This window comes from Polyodon spathula, chromosome 2 (genome assembly GCF_017654505.1).
Source record: "Polyodon spathula isolate WHYD16114869_AA chromosome 2, ASM1765450v1, whole genome shotgun sequence".
NCBI classification, from domain to species: Eukaryota; Metazoa; Chordata; class Actinopteri; order Acipenseriformes; family Polyodontidae; genus Polyodon; species Polyodon spathula.
In genome coordinates, this window is record NC_054535.1 from 22,141,521 (window position 1) to 22,166,673 (window position 25,153).

Here is a 25,153-nt window from a genome sequence, read left to right on the forward strand (position 1 = left end):
TTTTTATTTTTCTTAAAAATATTTCCCAACATAAAACCAATGTCACCTTACAATAATTGATTCTGAGTTTCAGTGTTTACAAAATAAAATATCAAACAGAACAAAATTTCAGTGTACCATTTGTAATTTGGTAATATGAGAGAATTGGTCAGGGGTCTGAATACTTTTGCAAGGCACTGTGTGTGTGTGTGTGTGAGTGATATATATATATATATATATATATATATATATATATATATATATATATATATATATATATATATATATATATATATATATATATATCTTAATAATATATAGGTAGGCTACTTACCACCGATGACTTCACTAAATGGACTCTTTAGGAAAAGCATAAAAGGTGAGAGCACACTTGGTTCTTCTGCAGTGTAACTATAATTAATCCATGTATGTGAGAGTTATTATAGTCCATACAGACATGCTAACTGAGGAAGATGCTAGTGGCGTCGAAACGTTAACACCTCTGTATGGACTATAAGAACTGTACACATACGTGGATTAATTAAAGTTAACACACTGCCTCATTCTCCTCACCTGCAAGTGTGCGGTCAGCTCCCGGTACTTTTTGATGGTCTGCTGGTAGTCAGCGACGGTCTCCTGCGCAGCCTCTACCCTTTTCTCAGCCTCTCTGACTTGCACACTGCCCAGGTCCAGCTGCTCACGCAGCTCCAGCTCTGTCTCCCGAGCGTTCTCCTGCAGCTCATCGTTCATCTCGTTGATGGCCTCCTGTGAGTGTGGCACACGTGAACATGCTCTTATGCTAGGCAGGCGCACCCCAGTGGCTGGTGTAAATAATAAACACCCCCTTTTCAACTTCTAGCTCTGTCACATAAAAATTACTGTTTCAGAATATTTGTTTCCAATATTTGCATCCATAAAATATAATAATTTACATATTTTCATGTGAGGGGGGCGGGAAGTGAAAAACAGCTAACTGTTTCCATTAAACAGATAATAAAAAAAAAACTGGTATAAATGGAAACTTATGGTTATTCATACATGGCTAATTTAGAAGCTGAAAACGGTTTACAGTAGGTGAATTATCTAGTTGGAAGTCCAGTGCATTACAGTGCTTAAAATGAACATTTTGTCTTCCTAGTTTCCTGCTACAGTGTCTTTCAACAGGATACCCACCAAGTCACTGGCAGTTTCTCTCAGCTCCCTCACTTTCTCCTCCAGATCCAGGTTTCTCTCTGTTAGTGTCTCCACCATCTCCTCTGCACCCAGAGCAGCATCAACCTGAACAGCATAGTCAGCAAACATTGAGAAACCTCACACAGCGTCTCAGTCAATCAGGTTCAGAGGAAACAGGTAGGTGCTCACAAAGCTAAAAGGGTTATAGAATCATAAAACACTGGCCTATCAATATCACAAGTTTCTCAGTATGCCAGAAATACACAACCCCTGCCACATCAATAAAAACTTCATCATGAAAGTAAATCACCAGAATCTACATCTACCTTATATACATGCAAAAATGTAAATGTAACATACAGGACACCAATACACTGCCTATCTATCAGTACGTAAGACTTCCATAAACTAAAAAACAACAAACTACTACTGACTTCTCCACAATAAAGGGTAGACGAATTAAAAGTAATTTCCCCATGCCATAAATAAAGAACTATATATTTTGATGTCCAATTTATTTACATGATATATAACACCTCTATCTCTTCATGGATAAACACTCTTCCTGTAAGAGGGAGGAACAGAAAAAAAATCTCAGTGGCGCTAAGACCTTTAGCTTTGTAATGTAGCAATCTGCAGGGGTGCTCAGAGTGGTCTGTCTCAAAATTTCTTACTGCCTGTCAGAGATAAAAGAAGGGCAAATGGAAGTGAGGAGTCTGTGTGGAGTTTTTGTAAAATTGAAACTATAATGGTGGGAGTACTACATGCTGGTTCCTTTGTGTTAGTTTTTAATGGATTAAATAAGTTTGGACGAGAACAGTCTACAGGTTTTGAACAGGAATTTATTCCCTGATTGATTCCCAGAACAGACAAGAATACAGACAATGGAGCTGAGTGACGGGTTGGAGTATGGAGAGGACGCTGAACAGGAAAGCGATAGAAAACTTAAATCGGATTTAAAAGACACTTATTTTTTTTCTTTCTTATCCTCCTTCCTCCGGGATATTGCTGTTTTCGTTTTATTGAATTGTCTATTCTTTTCTAAAAAAAGAACTGTGACTGAACTGAGAACTGGGAATTGCTGTATATAAGCAAAAGGGATGCTGTTAAAAAAAAAAATTATATATATATATATATATATATATATATATATATATATATATATATATATATATATATATATATATATATTGACAGTAGGATACTATTACTGAATAGTTGGAATTGTGGATATTGGTCTTTAACTGTGACTGAATTGGCAAACGTAGATGTTATAAGACCAAGGAACGCTTTTAGGAAATACTGTCAGGAGAATATTATTGCTGACTAATCGGGATGGTGGATTTCTATATATAGAGCTTTGGTGCCAAAGCATGTTGGAGGAGCGTTGTTAGTTTTATTATTATTGAGACTTGTTTGTGCTTGAAACAATCCATGCACTTTATGTTTTATCTTGTTAGATTAACAGTAGATCTTTCCATTTTTAATACTATAGTGATTGCTTGTTATGATAAAATACTGCTGCACTTTACTCTGTCCAGTGGCTGCTATACATTTGTTAATTGTTTAATATAATACTGCACTATTTTTGACTTTATTAAAAGTAAAAATGCATTTGGTCTAACTGTCATACAAGGTCTGTTATGATGAAATATTACTGCATTTTAAACACTGAAATATTGTTGCACTGTCAATTCCCTAATATTGCACTAATTCAAGTAATATGAATATGTATTAATGTCCAGTTCTAACTAAGTACTGCGGCACTTTCCCCTTTGTTACAGGGCTGATGTATGTGTATTCAAGTATTTAGAAATGTGTGATTGCCTAAGCAACGATAAGTTGGAGTGATAATATATTATATATTTGTTTTATTGGTGTTGCAATATATAAATGGGTTTTATAATTAATTATCAATAGGATTATGCTTAAGCATGTTGATTTAATGATTTAATTTAAAAGTACTGCACATTATATATTATTACTGTTTAGGAGGGGCGGATATAATAATTAATTGATTCATTGCTATTGTCATTGTTGATGGGTATTGAATGATAAATGTTACTTCTTTGCAACATTCTCTTCTCCCTTCCTTACTATTTATTTACATTTAGACTGATTGGTCATTATCAAGGTAAACTTATCCCTGGGGCATTATACAGTTTAGCAGGGAGCTGTGTTTGACTGCTAGGTCCTAGTGACGCCAACCACTACAGTATGATGGACAGAAACACGATTATCGATGATATGAATAAGGATAATATTGGTAATAATAATTAGGCCTAAATTATTGATAATATCATGTTACAGGGACAGAAATAAGACTCAAATAGCATAGCAGTTTCACCCATTCCATGTTTTACTATCAGCTTGATTAGCCAGTGTACAGGTAACAAGCTCAGGTGTGTCATTAAAAAGTCATAGTAAAACCAGGAATGGATCAAGCTGCTGCGCAATGGGAGTCTTATTTCCATCCCTGTGATGGCTAAAGTTCCAACCCCTAACTAAAGGAGCATGTGATGTTGAACCCCAAAGACTGCCCTCCTGCCAACGCTCACCTGCTCCTTAAGCTCATCGATGATCTTCTCGGCCTGCATCATCTCCTCCATCAGCTTCTCCTTCTGCTGCCGCAGGATCTCCAGCTCCGAGTTCTTCTTCTCCATCTGCTTCTGCAGCTTCACATGCTCCTGCTTCTCTGAGGCCGACAGGTCTCGCATCCTGCAACACAGCAGAAATTAAAAGCCTCTTTATTTCTGAGTTATTAGAAGTTGCTGCTCACAGCATTTTTATTTTGGTTGTTGAAAATTAACTTTATAGGTTGCTACGGGGACAACAAAGTTTGTAATGTGATGGTTACATATGCATTTTTTTTTTTTCTGGAATCTGAATGTTCCAATTATTTAAGGTCTGAAATTAACATCAGATAATTTTTTAAGTTTACACTGGGACAATTCAGTTGCTTGTACTCCAACAATTATGCAGCTACCCCCCCCCCCCCCCACCCAAGTTCTTAAAAACTATGAATGTATCTATCATTCCTGTTTTCTAAAATCCAAATGACTGAATTTAGAATCAATTCAATATGTAAATGATTACTATGAAAAAGGCTAACAAATGGACACATATTTGCATGACCAGTGTAAATGTAACACTCACTCTTATTTAATTTAATACACAAGACTGAATTTAAAATAATTTAGACATATGTAAGGATTATGACAAATCTTGTTTAACTGTACATTTCTGGAACGCTAATTGTAAAAAGCAGTGTCTGAGTTATGACTGGGTCTTGTAAGGAAAGGTAAGGAGACGAAAACATGTCAAGACAGACCTGACAAGTGCCTCCTTCAGTCTGCCGTTCTGTTCCTCCAGCTGTTTCACATGGTAACTTGAGGCAGCTCCGTCAGATCCTGTCAACAAGAAACATCATCATTCATATGTTTTGGAGTAATTTGATAGCAAGCAAAAAAAACACACTGTACCCCTACAATAAATAATGTATTTATAAATTACAGTGCAGACATTAGGGAACATTAGGTTATTATCATAACCCTGGTTCTCTGAAATAGAAATGTAACCATTACCTCATGGGTATTTATCCTTTAATACCTTCTAACCTGAATAGATTTATCGTTCATATGCAGTTTTAACCGTATCTGTAACCCATCTTGATAGCCTCTTTTAAACAGAGCTTTCCCATGGGACTTAGCCCCACAACAGATCAAAAACTGCTCAGACTGCCTCCAACTTTGAGTTCTGTCCACATAATACGCTAGTGCCCGCACCGGGAAAAGTGTATGGAGCTGCTGCTCTATCAGACTGGAAAGGAGGCAGATGAAAAGCCTCAAGTTCCACCGTCTGGTTAACGTGGAATGCCGAGATGGTTTTTCGGCAAAAAAGCAGTATTAGTGCGAAGTGTGAATTTCGTCCTGGCCTCTGCGAAAATTAAGCAGGTTTTTGCAATCGAAAAAGTTTGCATCTCACCCACCCACTTAGCAGATGCAATCGCAAGCAAGAAAGACCCTTTCATAGATAAATATTTCAGTTCCACTGAATGTAAGGGCTCAAATGGAGGCTTCATAAGTGCTTCAAGCACCACAATAAGCCTCCAGTGAGGGACAATATATAGTGCAATTTGCTTTAGTAAATTTAATTATGTTACTATAATGTGCCAATACAAGCTGATTTATTTGGGAACTGCTGTGTTTTATTAAAATATTTTTAAAACTACTTTGTAGCCTATTTGATATGTGTTACACACTGTATTTAAATCAACATGGGTTTTATTTCACAGGGAGATTCAGGTCACTCAGTCATTTTCTCCTCATAGCTCTCAGATAGGATTGTCAACAGGCTCCAGAACCTCGGGACACTAAGGCAGGTCAGGTTTTTTAACTTGCATCTAATGTATTCGATATGTAAAGTGAGTGTCAATTGCTTCAGCAGTTTAGTAAATGTATTTAATTGTTTAATTGTGGTGGCGATTCTATCTGGAGAGCCTCGTAACAACGATTAATCGTATTGCTTGAATTTTTTTTTAATACAGTAAAGAATATCTATCAAAACAATGCAACACTATTACTATACACGCCTTTGCACTCACCCGCACTCTTTAACCTTGTGACAGCAGGTAAAGTTTCTTTTTAATTTTAAATTGTGTATGTTTCAAACTGAAATCTTATCCAGGGATATATTTCCATTCGGTAATAAATACTATTAACTAAAAGACTCAAAACTATAGGTTGTGCGTGCCCCTTGTTAGTAGCTGCCAGTCTGTTTTTCATTCAACAGTTTCCTTCAGTTTTCTTGACAGTTTATGTAGATTTGGTATTCGGCCGAAATCTTTTGAGATGGATTGGGTATTCGGCCGAATCCCAAAAAGTTGGATTCGGTGCATCCCTACTACAAAGTACAGTGGACATGGTATGGTACACTATTGTTACGGTAACCTTGTTCACTATGAACGGTGGTAGATCAGTGACCTACAATTATTAAAGAAGCAATATGCAGGTATGCCAATCTGAAAAGCTTCTGGCTTAACACAACACAGTCAGGAGGAAGCCTGCTGTCAAGCCGCAACAGCCTTTGCAATGGCACTGCAAGCAGTAACCAAACAATTATAATGTGCCAATACAAGCTGATTTTATAACAATTTTTTATTTTTTCTATTTAGCAGCTTAAGAGGGCGCACCAGTAGCTGACTTAAGGCATTCGATCCCGGGGAAGGGGTTGCAAAGCTGCTGCCTTCATGAGGAACACAAGGCCGCTGAGGGACTAACAAAACCACGGCCGACTGCACAATACATTAAGTAAATTTTACTAAAACACTTGAAAACAATCAAAATTAGTGTTAAAGCAGATGGTGAAAGGAAAAGTGATGACCATACTTGTGTCAGTGGTTGTTTATGCCCTTGGGGTTGGGCATGACTATGTCACAAGCACTAATTGCAGCTTTGCTATATCTATTCAGGTTAGACGGTATTAAAGGATAAATACCCATGATGTAATGGTTTCGTACTTGATAGGGAACACATCTCAGTTTAATATCAGTCTGTCTGTCTTCTATCTTTCAAGTAACAAGGAGTCCCCTGTGATTGTCACACAAATATTTTTATGTGCACTAACATCAGTTCCAGGGAAGACTAGAACTCCTGGTCTTCTAGCAATCAATTTAATCAAAACGAGTGCTAACCAACATTTTAAACTGAATTTCCAGCAGTAGAAACATTATCTCTTCCCCTTGCTCTTGTGTTGACGATGTTGTGGTTCTTTGCTGTTAATACCTTATTTTGGCATATGTCGATATTTCAAAAACAATACTATCGGTGAGGGCTATCCAACAGATGGCTCCACAACATGGCTCTCTGAAGAATCCCATTTAAGGCTTTTAGCCTGAAAAAACTGCAGGGGCAATCTGTAGTCTTACACTGATAGAAGCAAGTACTGTCAGCATTTCCGATGTTGTGTTTTAAACATGCAACGTGTTTAAAGAGCAGCTGTGTTTTAGTGTAGTCACTGCTACCGAGTCAGTGATATGTTGTTGTTGATATATTTTTTGTATGACTGTACTGTAAGAACTCCCTGGTAAAGCATTGTGGTGGTCGGTACCTTTCTCCTCGATCTCATGCTTGAGGATCTCCAGGTCCATGGTCAGCTCCTCCATCTTCTCTTTCAGGGAGTCCACCTCCTGCTGCAGGGACTCGGCTCGTTCCTCAGCCATTTCCTTGTCAAGAGTTGCCATCTCGATCGCGTCCGCCGTGTCTGCCATCTCCTCCATGTAGCGATCCTTTGCCTCCAGAGCCTCTCTGGCTTCCTGCAGGGATTATAGGTGACTCTTAATACATGCAAGACCACCACCACCCTGGGTTGAACCACCGTCGGCTAAAAACAAAATATTTACCATGTAAGTTGTTTTACTTTTAATGGAATTACCTTAGGGTGATACTGTAGATCTATTTACCAGGTTTTAACATTAAAACAAAAACCATATAAGCCCATCTAGCCCTAGTATCATGCTTGGTAGCCGACTACAACAGATGCCAAAACAACATTCATTAATTCAGTGACTAATCATACCTTAACCATACCTCAAAAACGTAGGGCTATGAGTGTTTCCTACAGGAGTATTTACCACCAGGCCTTAGAGTGCAACCTTGAGTCTGCTGACTAAACATTTCCCTTTCTTTATCCCATGTCTCTAGTGCTGTGCACTTATCTGCATATTTTGCTTGTGCTGTTGAACAGTTCATACATGAAAAACTGGAATTAATGTAACAGACATTACTTCACTCTATTTGATACATTATATCTTAATTTTATAATACAGAACTTGGCACAACCTAGTGTAAGAAGTATCTGTTCACATGGAATGAACCCAGTCTCTGTTGTAATTTATCACTTATTGTAAATGTTTTATTTGATAAGATGGAGAAACCTTTGTCAAAAAAAATGCTAATTTATTTTAATATTACTAAAGGTTTCATTATTATTATTATTATTTTTTTTTTTTTTAACAGACTCGGACACATGTAGACAAGTGCATTTAGGTACAATCACAATATGGAAAGAAGAAAAGCTTCTTGTGGTTAAGTTTGAAAGGAATTCCAAGGTTGCAAATCTGAAAATCTGAAAGGGCAGTCTGCAGTAACTGGATGTAACTTTAAGGATGTGTAATGGTCTTGGCACACATCCTGTTGACCACACAAATCTCAGCAGTGTACCAACAAGCCTGATATATAGCTGTCAGCCCTAATCTGTCAAAACTACTTTTAGCCAATTCAGGTCCCATCTCTGATGTCACGATGGCCATTCCAAATGGCAATGAGCAGTGGTGTGTACTGAAGCAGAAATTCAATATCATCTGGAGATTCAACTGTACTAGAAACCGAGTTTGCTCAGGTAATATTGTTCCTTAAAAAAAAAAAATTGCATGTTACCTTTTTCATGCACCCAGCATCTCTAAGCAAGGGACTGTACAATTATTATGCACACAACTGTGATGTTTCTTTTTAGTTTGGGCAGGACCACAAAAATTTAATTGACTTGGTTCCCTTTGCTGCACTTGAACCATATCCCAAAGGTAAAAGTCAATGGTCTTAGGCATGTTTAGATGGGAGAGACAACTTCTAGAAGCAGATTATTTAGAAACTGTTTTCCAAACTGTGGTGGAGCTCATTTACCCTGCCACTGCACTGCCTGTGCAACAGGTATTAGGAGGCACAGCTTCCTGTGTCCACATCATAGCTCCCCACTTCAACAGTGCCTACTGTGGGAACAGAAATCCAGCAGCTGTGTTGTTGTAGGAGACGGAACTTAAATTTGGACACGAAGACAGAATTTGTGACTCTGTGCTAAACATTTGTCCTCACTGACCCAAATTGTTGCAGAAACATGTTGTAAAACAGTTAAACTTTATTTAATTATCAAAACCTTTGTGGTAATGCGTGCATATATATGATAAGTCCATGGCAATGGAAAGTTTTGCACTGAGGAGAAGAATTCAGCCTTACTGAAATACAACGGCTAGTAGAAGTATGTTTTTCTAGGGCAGCGAGGGAGGTGGTCAATTCAGTTCTTAATTTGTAACTAATTTGTATACCTACTCAATCAATATAAAAATAACACATTTTTAAGGTTAAAAATCTAATTTTCAATACTATATTAACAAGTGTGCATGTAGTGGTTCAGTTAAGAACCTCTGCCATTACCTTTTTGGCCTCCTTTAGCTGCTTTTGCACGTCAGCCTGCTGCTCCTGCATCTTGCTCTTCCACTCCTGTAGCTGTTCCAGCTGGATCTTGTACTTCTCCAGCTCCTTGAGCTTGGCCTTGTCCTCGCTGCGCTTCATCTTCAGTGTCTCCAGCTTTTCTTCCAGGTCCTTAACCTGAACACGCAGGGCCTCCTCCTCCTGGGGACAGAGTGAGAGGGGGAGAGAGAAGGAAGAGAGATGCGAGTGTGAGGGGACTTATGTATGGAATAACATCCACTTAAAACAACACTGTGATTTTTCATTATTAATGTCAAGTAGACAAAAACAGGCTGAGGTGGATATAGAGTCAGATACAAGGAGTGTGATAGAAAACCCTGCATAATCAAATACTGATGCTGCAAGTGTGTTAGGAGTGATATCATATCCTACCCAGTAAACTATAAAAGTTCAATTTGTTGCGTTCACCTATCCCTCCCCCCCAAACACAATTTCCAAGAAACATATAATGTTATCCTTTGCTATGTTCTGTGTTGTCCGTATCGCAATTTTTGTTTTAAATACATCAACTGAGTAATATGTTTCTCACCACTTACTCTGGCGCATTCGCTAGGAAGAATAAAACAGTTGAAGGACTGCAGTGTATCCATATCATGCTCACTGCTGCAGCAATGCTGGTTCACTGTTCCCACAATACATCACTCATTTCAATCACAGTGCTAGCATTGTTGCAAGAGGTAGCATGAGCTGTGATGTTCAGAAGAAAAAAAGAATGTTCCTGAGTAAAAGTTGAAACACAGGGGTTCTGCAACATAAACGTATTTTGTTTTGTGTTTAAAACTTTAATGAAAACCTACAAAAATTGCGCAATACAATCCAGTCTTGTTTGCCCTATAGCAATTTCTACAGTCTGTCTGATTCATTGGAGACTGTCAAGTGGTTAAAGAAACGGGCTTGTAACCAGGAGGTCCCTCGTTCAAATTCCAGCTCAGCCACCGACTGTGCAACCTGTCACTTAACCTCCATGTGCTCAGTCTTTCGGGTGAGACGTTGTTGTAAGTTACTCTGTAGCTGATGCATAGTTCACACACCCAAGTCTCATATCTTATAAAGCGCTATTTGATGGTGGTCCACTATGAAAGGTGCTATATAAAAATTATTATTATTTATACAAGAACTGCACACATTGGAGGGATGTATTAAAATGGATGTGTGTCTGAGCGGATATAGGATTCGGATTCAGTTCACCAAATCCCAAGTACTGTTATTAATAATAATAATAATAATAATAATAATAATAATAATAATAATAATAATAATAATAATAATATTTTAATCATCCCTAACTCACATTCAGCTTTCAACCCTTCTGAATCTCTATTTTTATTTTTGGTAGTTATCACTGGAATAGATATGTATAATAAAGATGCACAAAAAGGTACTTGCAGTAGTTATGCTTCTATCTAACCTCTATCAGCAGCTGTGTAAATCTGGATCAGCTAACTAGCTTTGTGGGTCTGCTTGCAACTTTCAACAAGCTGGGTCTGTAGTTTGAAACATAAGATGACACTGGGTTTGCTAAACTACAGACTACCCCTTTCCTGAATCAAGTTTGCAGGTTCTTGTTTTCACCTCTTTCTCCAGGCTAGTCCTTACCTTGCTGGCAGTTGGATGAGGGTGAGCTCCTGGAGAGGTGAGGCCCATGCTAGGGGTGGGGATCATGGGTGCTGCCAGGGGGGTCTGGGCGGGGGTACTGGGCTCGCTGCTGCTCATGTCCCCCCCGGAGGCCGAGGCTGACCCAGAGGGACCCGCTGTGGCACTGGATGCTGCCGAGCTGGGGGGCCGCGTTGGCTGTTGAACCACAAGAGACTAGAAATGTTAGATTCTGTTTTATTTCCTAATCATTTACACAAGGATGAACACATATCAACTTTCACATATTGGGAACATTAAAGTGGATGAGACATGTGTGCAACATTACTTGTAAGTTACCTGTACACATCCTACTGTTTAATCCTACAGCTGACCTCTACATTTGAGACAAATCTGTGACAATAGTCACTGGAAAAATAGCATGTCTTTAGTATGAAGACTTTTTTCAATGGTCCTAAAATCAGTCCGACTAAACAGATGCAAAAATGCAGCTTTTCAGGCTCAAAATAATATTTTTTTAAATACTACTTATTTAGCCTTCTAGACCAATAGTTATTGGCACAAACATAAAAGTGGGTGTGCAGATATCAGCATGGTCCTAATATTTTTCTTTGTCAGTGGTACTGGAGTTAAAGTTTCTGTTGGCTGGCTGCAGCCCTCAAAATGACAGTAAAAAAGGTAATCTGGTCACTTCTATATTATACAGAACTTAAATGTACCACTTAAAGACTAAGTAGTGGGGGTCCGAAACACATAATGTTACACGTCCACACGTGTTGCTACAACTGTTTCAATAACGTACCTGTAATTTTTCTTTTCATTAACATCCTGATAACTTTTTACACTTACAACTTTAAAGTCTGTTTCAAAGCTCTTTTCAAAATAATTTAGATTGCTAATTGTAATGCATTATTACCTTAAGTTAATATTCTAAAACAAGTGTCATAATATATATTAGAAGTTGGCACGGGTAGAAAATCTGGAACCGGGTACTCACTGTGAAAAATACCTGGATACCCGGGTATTTTGTTGGTAATGATTAAAAAATAAAGTGCATTTTAAGTGCATGATACATATTTAAATACTATACAGTACACATACATTTAGTCACTTCAGATCTGTAGACGTGTGTGCTGGAAACATCAAAAAAAATAAATAAATAATCATAATAATAATAATAATAATAATAATAATCATCATCTCAGTTTGAATACAGTTATGTTAAATTTGCTTCATGCTGCGGGATTCTAATGGCCATATTCTGCTGCTGTTGCTAATGGAATGTTGGTTTTGCATTGATTCAGGGTGACGCAAGGGTTCCAGTAATGGAGGTTGTATTAATGTTCTCAATCGGAACACAGAGTAGTTTACACAAAACAAAAGTGCAGGCAAGAAGTAAATCTTATTGCTGCTTCTCTTTCTCTAGCTTTTCCTGTGTATCCCTTTTTGTCACCGGTTTGTTCTAACTTTACTGTTCACCGGTCACTCTACGGCAAACACAATAGTCCAATGGAAAACTTAAAGGTGCAGTCCTCCAAATCCGAACTGATAAATAAATGCAAATATTTCATTTTAACATTAACATGACATCCAAGCAAAGTATTGTGTGGAAGTTCTTTATCAAGCAGGAGAAAACAGAATTCGCAAACTCCAACAAGGCAATAAAGCATTCTGTATTGGAAGTCACACAGAGTTATCACTGACATAAACCAACAGGATGTTATGTTGTTTTCTTTCTGTTCTAGTTCCTGACAAGAATAGTCGGCGCAGTTATTATTATTGAGGTGTACCTGCCGCTCGCGGTTATTGTTTTCTGTAAAACACTGATATCCTGTCACTTAAGAAAAGACTTAATGCAAAAGCTTGTTTTAACGTTGTCTTCATTACGTGGGCCAGAGACCTGCGCTTACTACTGTTTTGCCATATTTTCTACATCTTTAAATTCTCAAATTAATAAATCAAAACCCGGGTAGTAAAAAGAGACCCAGGTCAGATTGGATAATTTAAAACCCAACAGGCACCCGTGCCGACCTCCAATATATATGTCTTACTTTATGGGGCTCACGCACTGCATAATCCCCCCCCCCTTCCTTCCTTCCTTCATGGGAAACAGTAAAAAGCACTAGAGCGGCCATTTTGAAAATAGATTTGAAGCAGACTTTAAAGTTACATGATCACAAAGTTGTCAGGATGTTAATGACAAGACTAATTACATGTACATTATTTCAACAGTTGTAGTAACATGTGGGGACTCCTAGCGCTGTATTTTCGAACCCCGCTACTTACTCTAAGTTACCCTCTTTCCCCACAAAAGAATCTGCTTTTGTAGCTGTTCGCTAAAATCTTAAAGAGTTTACATAAAAGACACCTTTTCAAAGACATCACAATACAACTGGTTGGATACAAACAGATTTCACCAAGGGGATTACCTTATGAGATTTAAGGCTGGAAGAGATATAATCATTAGAATAATTTCCATTATTTGTAGTGAGGGATGTTGTCATGTTCAAAGATGTAGGAGATCCATCAACAATAGGATGGATACAGTATCCACAATGGCAATCTCTTATAGCAACTGGATGAGCTTCACCCAATATTTGTGATCTTAGTTTCAAGTTATCAAGACTTCTTGCAAAACTTCAAATTATGAGGAAGATTCTGTGCAGTGCACAAACTTGACATGCATTAGACAACTATGTACCCAATTCATTTTAAAATTAAATTGCAGCCCCATAACACCCATGTGTTAGTGCTCACCTTGGTCCGCCTGGCTGGGGTCTGGAGGAGAGTGGTAGGATTCAGAGTAGGAAATAGTCACACACGGAGAAATAGACACATAGAGACAGACAAGCAGCAGTGGCGGCAACAGCAGCAGGCAGAGCGCAGTGGCAGAGGCAGCAGTTATCAGAACAGGAGGGACAAAAAAAAAACAAACAAAAACACATCATCATATTGGTAGCTATCCACATCAGGGTTGCATCTCAGTGCTTGGCTTAATATGCTCCAGATTGGCACTGTTATTAGTAGTTCCCTTATGGTCTGGTAAACAAGGCCAGCAGAGTGTTTGTGGAAGCTTAAGCACACAGGTAATTCTTATCAACTTGAGTGCACTACAAAAGTACCCGGATAAGAGAAGAGTCTTGTTAAAAACAGCACCCTCTCTACCAGAACCCATTCAAACTGTTGCCACGACAGCCATTTCCTTGTTACTCTCCTAGCATTCCCGTACACCAAGTGTACACAATTAGATATAGGGATCAGTTTGTCCGAATAAATCCTAAGAGACACTGCTGAGTTAGAAGAAGAAAAAACTGCTGTTTTTTTTTAAAACAAATCACCAGGAATCCCCTTTTATATTTCTGAAATGAATAAAACCATTTATTACAAGATATCAAGCCCACTGTATTAGTTCATCTTTGATAAGGACAAACAATGTCAATTAAAAACACAAAAAATAAATACTGCATAATTTATTAAACAAATTAACTGACCTGAACACTTTGGTGATTAGCCGATTAACTTCTGCATTAAGTTACTGGTTTTCAAAAGCCATTTCTGCTAATTTGAGCAACTTGAGCAAACGTAACACGTCCAGCTAGCTGTGTCAGTGTATTCACTGGTACAGTGATTGTACTTCAATGACTATAGCTCTTTTTATTTTATTTTTTTACAAAGAAGCTATAGTACATATAATAAAGCAAAACCTTGAATCTTGAATAACAATGAACTGGAGTGGAACAACAGGGTCAAAAGCTTTGACTTTAAGTAAAGCATGTTGGGCTTTTTTTTCTTTTTAAGAAAAAACAAATAGACAAAACCATTAAAAAAACGAAATCCTTATGTCCATATAATATTTGCATTTGATACAACATTTTTTTATTTTATATATATATATATATATATATATATATATATATATATATATATATATATATATATATATATACACCAGAAAAAACTTTTTGACAAAGCACTTTCAACTAATGCTTTTTACTTGGGTGTGTGGTTCTATGTGGACTTTCTGATTTGACTACAAGTACAGTATAAAAATAAATAGGACGACTACAGCTACCTTAAAAATAAACTTTAAACTGATATTAAACTGCCCCATACACAAAAAGCCATGAGGATCCCATAATCCTATTTGTTGAAGACAGAAATCTCTTTCAAAGAGTGTAACTTTGTGGTATTTTTTTGATTTTCTCTGGCATTTTACTGCAATATATTCCTTCTGTATATTTAATTTTCTATAGAGCAGCAGGTACCTGAAAATATAGTTTTTGGAATGTATTCACTTTCTATAAATACTGAATGTTTGTCCATAAACAGGAGTAGATAGTCCAGAAGTTAATACTATATTGAGCAAAACAATCAACAATTTGAGGCAACTTAATGAAAACTATATAATTTTTTGATACATAAAACAAGTCTGATATAAAATCTAAATTGAGAAATGCCAAAATGCATGCACAATCCTCGCTACAAAAAATGATTGATGTTTACATTTTATTTTAAAACCATATTTTAAACTGACATAAGTGAAAACTATAGAACAATCTAACATGACTAAGCTATTATTATTAAAGTTGATTCAAAAGTTAAGTTAGTGTACAGACATATTCTTTTCTATCTAAAAGAATATGCCACCATTGTACTGCAACACCCCCAAATTCCAAAATAAAATCTAAAAACAATTAAACAGAACAAAAAATATTCAAATAAACCAGCATCTAAAAACAAATCAAGATAGCCTACGACTTGCCTTAAAAAAAAAAAAAAAGGAAATCAAAGAAGATTTACTTACTTATCACAAAACTAAACAAAGCAGACCCTGCTGAAAACAGCAATTAAAATACTATACACTATAATAAATCTAGCACCATGATTAAAACACAGAATAAATTATAGCCCAACAGTAAAAACATTGCATTGATGTACCTTCCTGGGAGTTGGGGTCTGTCTCATCATTTTGAAAGAAAGGATACAGAGGAATAAAAACAGAGAAACACTGTCAGTTAGAATCACATTGAAACAAAACAAAATGCAGGTCGTGCTAGGTACAGTACAGTATTGCAACCCAAAGAAAGGCTGCTGAAGATTGCTTGCAAATGGCTGCTGGGTCCTTTTTTGTGTCTCTCCCCCCCCTCCTCTGTCCTCTGAAATCTATTGTCCAGTGTCTTTAAAACTTGCTTCACGGTTCCCCTCCTCTGCTCCAAAAGCATCTGCGATCTGCTAATTAGCACAGTACCATCGTCAACAGGCCCAGAACCCTGCACCTGCGCTCATGAGAAGGAAGCCCCTCTCTTTGCCTGTGTTCCTGTGATTCTCCAACCACCACCCTGCTTGGCCATTACATCATTACTTATAGATTTTTTTTTCCTATCCTGCTCTCCGCCCCCCCCCCCCTCGACTGCACCAGTAACCGATTTGGAGCTTTGCTTTGCTGAGGAAGGTGATGCAAGGTTTCTTTGTATCTTAGCAACAGACTGAGCTTTAGTCTCTCTAGCTAATTAGAATGGCTTGCAAGTCCCTCCCCAAAACAATGGAAAAGAGAAGACAGACTAGCCTATGAGCCAGTGTGTGTGTGTGTGTGTGTGTGTGTGTGTGTGAAGGGGGGTTGCAGCAGACTGCTTCCAAATCATAGTGACTGCTGACTCCATTATTGGTTATCACGTACTTGACATATGGCCCATTACTCAAAATATTAGTGCCAAGACGCTTTGCTGGATTAACCATAGAAGTTTTACTTTACAATTTTTTTTTCTTTCTTTTTAAGGTCCAGGCTTAATGCATGCACTAGCAGGAACTTGAAAACCAGTATTTAAAAAAAATGAGGTAGCAGATGTCTGTAGGTTCATGTCCCTGTAGACGCAATCTGGTGCAGACATGGATACAGTTACGGTTGTAAACAACGTTAGCACAGCAACATAATGCATGCTGATCACCGATACCTGTATGCGTCTGGGCAGTTTGTTTTAAGGGCTTGGCTGGGGACAGTGTGGTGAAATTGCTTTGTTTTATAATTAAATACATTTAATGTGATCTGAATATAAAACAATGTTACATGTTAAATATATCAGTCCTATCAACGCCAGCAGTAGATTTCTGCTCTAGGAGTAAACTTTGTGGAATATGTTACCTCAGTAAGAAATCACAATCATTATAAAAGGCTTTCTTATACATTGATCATTTTGGAAATCAGCTCAATTTCACATACAGGTAAATTGTACTGTAAAGCAACTGGATGTACAGTACTTATACTAAAAAATTCGATGACAGCACTGGAGTTAGAAGCTACAGGCTACAGTAACTGGTACAAGTTTGTAAGCATTCATTCTACAGAACACTTTGAACATCACAAAGACAAGACAGAGATATAGGCCGAGGTCAGTTTTATTGTCTGCTTATTTACAGCTGCCCTTCATGACACCCTTGAAAGTAGAGGCTGCCACACTGTCTTTGTGGCAAAAGAATAAATAGTTACATTTACAAATTGCAGATAGTTTCAGTGCAGTAAAACATTCTGTTTTGGTTTGTGAAAGTGTAACACATACAGCTACATAAAAAAGTCGAAAGTTATATCCCCACCCTCAACAACCACATCCCTTACTGACGACAGACTTTTGCCAAACATAGTTTTGTACATCTCGTTTTTGCATTACAGATTTCATTATTAGACACCAGCAAAACAGAGGAGGCTAACAAGGGCAGTGCCCAATTACGTTAAAGCTTGTTGACTTACAGTAAATGCAACATGTTCAGTTCCACGCTGTTCACCAATGAGGCAAACTGAGCTAACTGAGCCAACCCTTCCACTGACTATTCAGCCATTTGCAAACATAAATACTATTAGCAGAACCTGCAGTCCCCAGAAAGATGTGTTAGGAAGAGAATGAATGAAACCATGAGTGCAGTACATCTGGCATCAAGGCTTATTTAACAGTAGCTTAACACTAATAAAATGAACCTGCTTTAAAGCTGTAATAGTAAAGAGTATTAGAATTACAGAAGGGGGTGCAGTTGGCAAGACAACAGCTACTGAGAGATAGTGTAAATCATGTCTGCAGTAGAAGTACAGTGTGTGCTTTGTAAACACCAACCTCTTCTTTTCAAATGTATTAAGTTGCAAATTATCTGTATGGCTAAGACTAAAAAGGAGTTATTTAAATTTATTTGTATCCTTCACTTTCATCAGACTACACGAGAGAAAGTATGACGTTCATCTCTTGGTCACTTTCATTTTTCGCAATGGTCATGGCTGGCTAGTTTGAGTTCAAACTATTATCATTTTTTCTAAAACTACCAACCAACTACACTACCGGTCAAAAGTTTTAGAACACCCCCATTTTTCCAGTTTTTATTGAAATTTATGCAGTTCAAGTCCAGTGAATAACCTGAAATGGTACAAAGGTAAGCAGTAAACTGCCAGAGGTTAAAAAAAAAAGTTTAAGTTACCAAAAACAGAAAAATAATGTTCATTTCAGAGTTATAAAAAAAGGCCTTTTTCAGGGAACAAGTAATGGGTTAACAACTTACAGCTGTTCTGCAGCAATGGAAGTAAATTAAGCCTTGAAAGTTGATGCTAACAATTCCTACAGGTGTCCCAACTTTTGTTGATTACTTACAAACTCTCTGTCTGTATAAAAGCAGTGTTGGAACAGACTGTGTTACTACACCCTCTTAAGCATTATTTGGGCAGTATTGTACTGCAGGAAGTAGTTTATTGCTATCATAATGGCGAGAAAAAGGCAATTGACAAAGGAAGACAGACTGACCATTATAACCCTTAAAAGTGTAGGTCTTTCCTTTAGAGAAATTGCAAAGAAAGCCAAGGTGTCAGTGAGTATAGTTTCCTACACCATCAAAAGGCACTTGGAAACTGGAGGAAACTCTGACAGGAAGAAGTCTGGCAGACCCAAAGCCACAACAGAACCAGTAGTTTCTGAGAGTCAACAGCTTGCGTGATAGGCGGATCACAGGACAACAGCTTCAAGCACAGCTTAATACTGGTCGAAGTAAGCAAGTCTCAGGTTCAACTGTGAAGAGAAGACTTCGAGCTGTAGGTTTGACAGGTCGAGTGGCAGTAAGAAAGCCATTGCTAAGATGGCAAAATAAGAAAAAGAGGCTTGCCTGGGCCATGAAGCACCGCCAGTGGACTACTGAAGAATGGAAGAAGGTCTTACGGACTGATGAATCAAAATTTGAAATCTTCAGTTCATCACGCAGGGTTTTTGTACGCCATCGAGTAGGCAGAAGGATGGTTCCTCGGTGTGTGACACCAACTGTCAAACATGGAGGAGGAAGCGTGGATGGTCTGGAGCTCTTTTGCTGGATCCAGTGTCGGCGACTTGCACAGAGTGAGTGGCACTCTGAACCAAAACGGCTACCACAGCATTTTGCAGCGCCATGCAATACCCTCTGGTATACACATAGTTGGTCAGGGGTTCATCCTACAGCAAGATAATTACCCAAAACATACCTCCAGGTTATGTCAGAACTACCTTAGAAGAAAAGAACAAGACGGTAGGCTTCAAATCATGGAATGGCCAGCACAGTCTCCAGACTTAAACCCCATCGAGCTGGTTTGGGATGAACTGGACAGAAGGGTGAAAGCAAAGCAACCTACAAGTGCAACACAGTTGTAGGAACTTCTGCAACAGTGTTGGGAAGAACTTTTTGAACAATATTTGATTTCCATTGTTGAAAGAATGCCACGAGTGTGTTCGGCTGTTATATCTGCAAAAGGTGGCTACTTTGAGTCAAAAATTTAATTAAATTAAATTTTGTTAAACAAAACGATTCCATGATTTATTTTTTTATCTTCAATTGTTTATTTGTTCTATGCTTTAATTTGAGAGTACATTGAGACATTAATCTGCGTAAATTTCAATAAAAACTGGAAAAATTGAGGTGTTCTAAAACTTTTGACCGGTAGTGTATTTCCAAACCTAAAAGACTAAGAACTGCACAATATTGGGCCGGGCGGTCAGTAACATGGGCAAAAGAAAAAAGGTCTTTATGTTTTAAAGTTCAGAACTTGGCACACCTTTATCACAGTGATAATACAAAAAAAAAAAAAAAAAAAAAAAAAAAAAAAAAAAAAAAAAAAATATATATATATATATATATATATATATATATATATATATATACACACACACACACACACACACACAATTTTTAAAATGTATAAATGTGACCTACAGTTCTCCTTTCATTGTATATCCTATTGTATTTCTGCTTTATAATTTCAGTGTTTTTTTTTGGTCTCTGTATGTGGGGAGGGGGAATCTCGTTTGTACCAAATGCACCTGCATGACTGGCTATTAACAATAATTCTGTATTGCCTTTCATGATTACATTTCAAGAACAGGTGGTGTAATTTGTACCCATTCTAGCAGGCTTGTAAAAGATCAACACATCAGGACTGACACTAGGGGGAGCATGTATATCATGTAGAGAACAAAATAAATGAATACATACAAGCACTGGCTGCTTAACATAAGAGAAACTTTTTGATTTATGGAATATTCATTAATTCCAGTGTTGTATTAAAATGTGCCAAAAAGTGCAAAAGTATTGATATGAGAGCTCCTCTCTCTGATTGCAAAGAAAGACTGAAATGGAAACAATATTTCAGGGCTACTTTAAAAGAAAAAATAATTGATAGTATTAGGGAAGTACTAGGGAAGAATAGTGAATATTTAACAGTTTTTAGTGTGATACACCATGTAAAAGATTAACTGATTCAGTGTCAAAAGCATACATGAAAACATGCAAACTTGATACTGATTGAGAAATATCATTAAGCAAAATCCTAAAATAGCATTGACTGGTAAAAGAACCCCATTTAAAATATTGAACATTTCAGTTAGTTTAATAGACTAAATATAATTGCAATTAAGTTAATAGTAATTCTCCAAACTTTATAACTAAAATCAAACACTTAAAAAAACAACAACAAAAAAAAAAAACTGTATTTGCTTAATACATTATGCATATTTGTTTTTAACAGTTTGATCAAGGTTTACGGTCTATATGGTCTCTATTTGCATATACACAATTCTCAGTAAAACTGCAATTACTCTTCCGGTGTTACTTTTTGGCTGTGTCTGTGTCAGATAAAACTGTTAAGCGGATCAACTGACTCAGACATTTTCAAATTAAAAAGTAAGATTGCTTTAAAAGATACTAAAAGCGAGATTACTTTAAAAGATACTACATGCTCCTTCCTGACAGCAGATAATGACATGAAACGGAACCAAAACACTTGCATAAGAGAATGAAGCTGTATGTACAGCAGCAAACTGACAAACTGCTTCACTGGTTCCTCCTTAAATAAATGCAAACAGGCGTTCATCCAATTAAAACAGATACTAAATACATCGAAATTATGAAGTAAGCATAAACCCTGACATCCTGCTGCAGCATGAACTACACAGTACAGTAAACAGTGTTTCTGGCAGCCAAGAAAGCCATGCAAACAATAAGAGCAGCAGGCATGCAGAAAGGGAATGTGATCCAGCAGTGCAGCAGTGATGGCTATGCGGAGAGAGGGAAAGAGACAGAGAGGAGAGAGAAAGTGAAACATGCAGATAGGATAACATACAGAGACCCGCATACTCCGTGGACTGGAAGGACATGACAGGCTGTTGAGGAAGTCAGAAAATGGGCACGTCATAATCTATGCCCCCTCCTAGCAATCAGGAATACTGCTGAACAAAAACTTGACTCTGAACTGGGACTAATACTTTTCCTTGCCCCTTTCTTTCCTAATACACCTGGAGTATACAAGCCCCCCAGGCCACCCTCCCACAAGTACAGGGATGTTTAGAAGGTTGAAAAATAAGTGCTGCTGCAGCACTGCGATCTGCCACAGATCAATTCTCCTGAAGCAGAAATCCGCTGTGTTTGTGTGTGCATTTTGTGCTGATTCCCCTTCTAAAACGAACTCTGGAGATATAGTGCAAATTATATAACACCTCTTTCTTTTTTTTTTTCCTTTAATTATTTTTTATGATTTTGAGTTTGTGAGAGGTGCTGGGTTTAAAGCATAAGGGACTAAAGTGTGTCTCAACTACAATCTGAGTGGGTTATTCTTTCTAATCCGCTATTAGGCTGTATCTGCATTTATAACATAAATCAATCTATAAATAGATCCTATAATATACTCCTTATTTAAAAACATGACCTTCCCATCTTGGGACGAGAAGTGGTCCTGAAACAGAAAAGCTGACACTAACTTCAGCTGAACTTCATTTGAAATGTATTTCGGCAGATCCTCAACACTTGATTTCAGTTGTTTAAGTTTAATCACGTAATCAGAAAGAGACTTTGAAATATTTTACCTTAATTCTTATTTTATTAAAAGCAATGCAGGACTATCATTCACTATACTCAAAGCCTAAGCCTCATACACAGGAATATCCCGTTGTTGTACTCAGGATAACTAACTTTTCTAAACCTTCTCTTCACATGCTGGTCACGAACTAGCTGAAAAGACAAAGTCCACAAAAAGCCGTTTCAGTCACATGCTGCCAGTGTGCTCAACAATGAGGTGACTGAACATAAAATTGCATGGTGCTGTTTGATGTGCAGGGTTAAACATATGGTGGTGAAAAAACACAGATGTGATTAAATGAGTTGTTCTTTTCATGCAGCCAGGTGAATCTGTGATGTCACACATTAATAAAAACATGCACCACCTTCTTGAGTTTCACTCCTCGCTGCATGGGTGGGGACAAAGGTTAGAAGTTAAGGTTACTATCAATGTTAGGCAACGGACACTGCTTGCAGTGAGTTAGTGTGCCTTCTTATTGGCAGAGGCAGAATTGCACTGGAAGAAACGTAATGCATCCTTGTGATTTTTAGTACAGTAGCAAAAAACGTTTTTATTAGCTACATTTCCATACAGTGAATAAAAGCCATAAGTCCACGATCTTGGTCTGTCCCACTTGTAGGTTATTTGTACGACTAGGTACCACCAATGCTGTTCAGATGGGTCTGATACCTCAACAAAAGAGTATCTGCCTTCTGTTAGCAAAATTGAGTGTGTGTACATTGATGGCTTCAAATGATGCAGGCGTCTGTACTGTATGGAACATGGACTTGTGAACACAAGGAAGGAGCAACACATGGGTCAATTTCCTGTATTTCAGTGCTTTTTGAAGAAAAGAAATCTAACATTTCCATTTTACAGCTTGACTATTAATCTGCAGTGTATTTTCATACAGCCCCCCTTTAATAGTCCATGTGAGCAGACTGAGGTAAACCTCATTAAAATAAGCCTGTGACAACCAATTTTAACATCTCAAGTACCCACAGAAGAGTGAAATTACTTAGCAGTACTAAAACAAATAAAATTTAAAAAAACACACCTTTAAAATTGTTCACTTAGATTCAGTAAAGTCCATTAATGCCATGAAAAAAACAGCAGCTTCAACAGTTTATAAAGTATTCTGTCTGATGCACAATACTATTGTGCTTAGAATCTATAATTGCATTGGTGGCAGACAAAATATTTACTTGGAAAGCCTTTCTTTTGAAGGATATGTTCAACTCAAAGCCCCTGAATCTCTTCAATTAAGAATAGCTTAAACAGATATTGAACTGTTCCAAAACCTTACATGGAGGAATATTACTTAAGTATTAATTAAGTTCCAGTCATTCACAAACTAAAGCAAAAGAGAAAGCTTCAGGCAAGCTTGTCAAATGTATTGCTCTTCTGCCCTCTGCTGGAGTGAAAAGGAAATCCTGCTTGAATAGGGCACCAGTTTGAGCAAAACTGTGCCAAAGTTATGCAAGTTTAACTTAGCAGCTCAATTAAAGAGCCCTTGGGACTTGGCTGCCCATTTGGACATTTACAGATAGGTGTAACTATGAGAGAACTAGGGTTTTTATTGGATAATATTAGAAACTCACAATCTGGTGTCAATCATGAATGAAGGCACAGGAAAAGTCTTTCCTTATCTTTTTGTATCAAAGCTTATTTTTTTCCAGTAAAATTGTCACTAACATATTGTACCATGTAATCAGTTCAAGATAGTAAGCATCAATAATGAATACTTTCTCCTAAGCAGCAGTTTTGAATGCTCTGATCCCAAACTCTTGCTCAGTCCGACTCAGATTGTTGTAGAGAACAGCCAGCAAAAGATAACCCTCTGTTCTCGTTCCTTATCCACAGACTTGAACATATTGCGAAACTGAACACAGCATAAAAAACCCCATCAATTTTAATTTATACATAAACACCTTTGTGTAGCTAATGCTGTGACAACCAGACAAAGGTTGAAAAGTAGAGCTTGCAATTTGCTCTCTGTGTCCAAGACAGTGCAGTTCCAGGGTGAAAGGGTAAAGGGGAAAAGGGGAAGCAGAGGGGAAGGCAGACAACAGAATCAGCAAAATTGACAGGGTTAGACCACCAAACCAAACCAAACCAAGATCTTTGTAGCAAGTCAAAAACAGCATTTTTATTAACAGTCCACAGGGAACTTTGGAAAAATCCAAACATTTGGGGAAAAAAAATTCTTGAGATCAAATAAAAAGGAAGACTATTATTCTTTACAGGAAGTTTCAAAGAGAGACTAATCAATATTAGTACATTGTTTGTGTTAAGAGGATGAATGCAGAATAGCAAACCAGATATATTTATATGGTAATAAGGCTAGACAACATTTAATACTTTTTCAAGGCCCACCTGCTCCTGTCTGTTAGGCCATACTGGTGTTTTTTGCTAGAGTTCTATCTTTAACAGGATAAACCAAAGTTTTAAAATGCCCCCAATTTATCTCAAACCTATTGGCCTACATACACAGCCTTGTCACTATTAGGACCTGTACTTAATATCTGGTTAAGCAATAAATTTACCGGACCATACCAATTTTGCTTACATAGCATCCTTTGTGTGCAAACATCACAGAGCTCTTTGAAAATAAATATATAAAAATAAAACAGCAAGCTAAAAGTGCTACCTAGTGAAAGGCCAAACCAAAGAAATATGTTTTGAGCTTAGATTTAAAAATAGGGTCATATTCAGCATTCCGGATAAAATTTGGAAGTGTGTTCCAAAGTGTAACAGCTTGAGAACTAAAAGCCCTTGACTATGTTTTTTAATCGAGTTCTTGGAACAACCAAGAGGCCATCAT

At 37.5% G+C, this 25,153-nt stretch overlaps 1 protein-coding gene across 9 annotated transcripts in view; it reads right to left on the reverse strand.

The window, feature by feature from the left end:
* The window catches only part of LOC121294078 (dynactin subunit 1-like), a 70,193-nt gene that overhangs the window by 15,848 nt on the left and 29,192 nt on the right, over nt 1-25,153 (reverse strand). For 3 of the 9 annotated variants that reach the window (XM_041217682.1, XM_041217636.1, XM_041217643.1), the window contains exons 5-14: nt 22,715-22,735; nt 15,948-15,965; nt 13,767-13,787; nt 11,013-11,207; nt 9,360-9,557; nt 7,261-7,465; nt 4,484-4,562; nt 3,711-3,870; nt 1,153-1,257; nt 553-744 (exon numbers count right to left, since the gene is read on the reverse strand). In XM_041217682.1, the coding sequence (XP_041073616.1) occupies nt 553-744; nt 1,153-1,257; nt 3,711-3,870; nt 4,484-4,562; nt 7,261-7,465; nt 9,360-9,557; nt 11,013-11,207; nt 13,767-13,787; nt 15,948-15,965; nt 22,715-22,735 (1,194 nt within the window). The remainder of the gene's footprint in view (nt 1-552; nt 745-1,152; nt 1,258-3,710; nt 3,871-4,483; nt 4,563-7,260; nt 7,466-9,359; nt 9,558-11,012; nt 11,208-13,766; nt 13,788-15,947; nt 15,966-22,714; nt 22,736-25,153) is intronic. The other 6 variants (XM_041217692.1, XM_041217700.1, XM_041217650.1 and 3 more) reach the window with 5 other exon arrangements.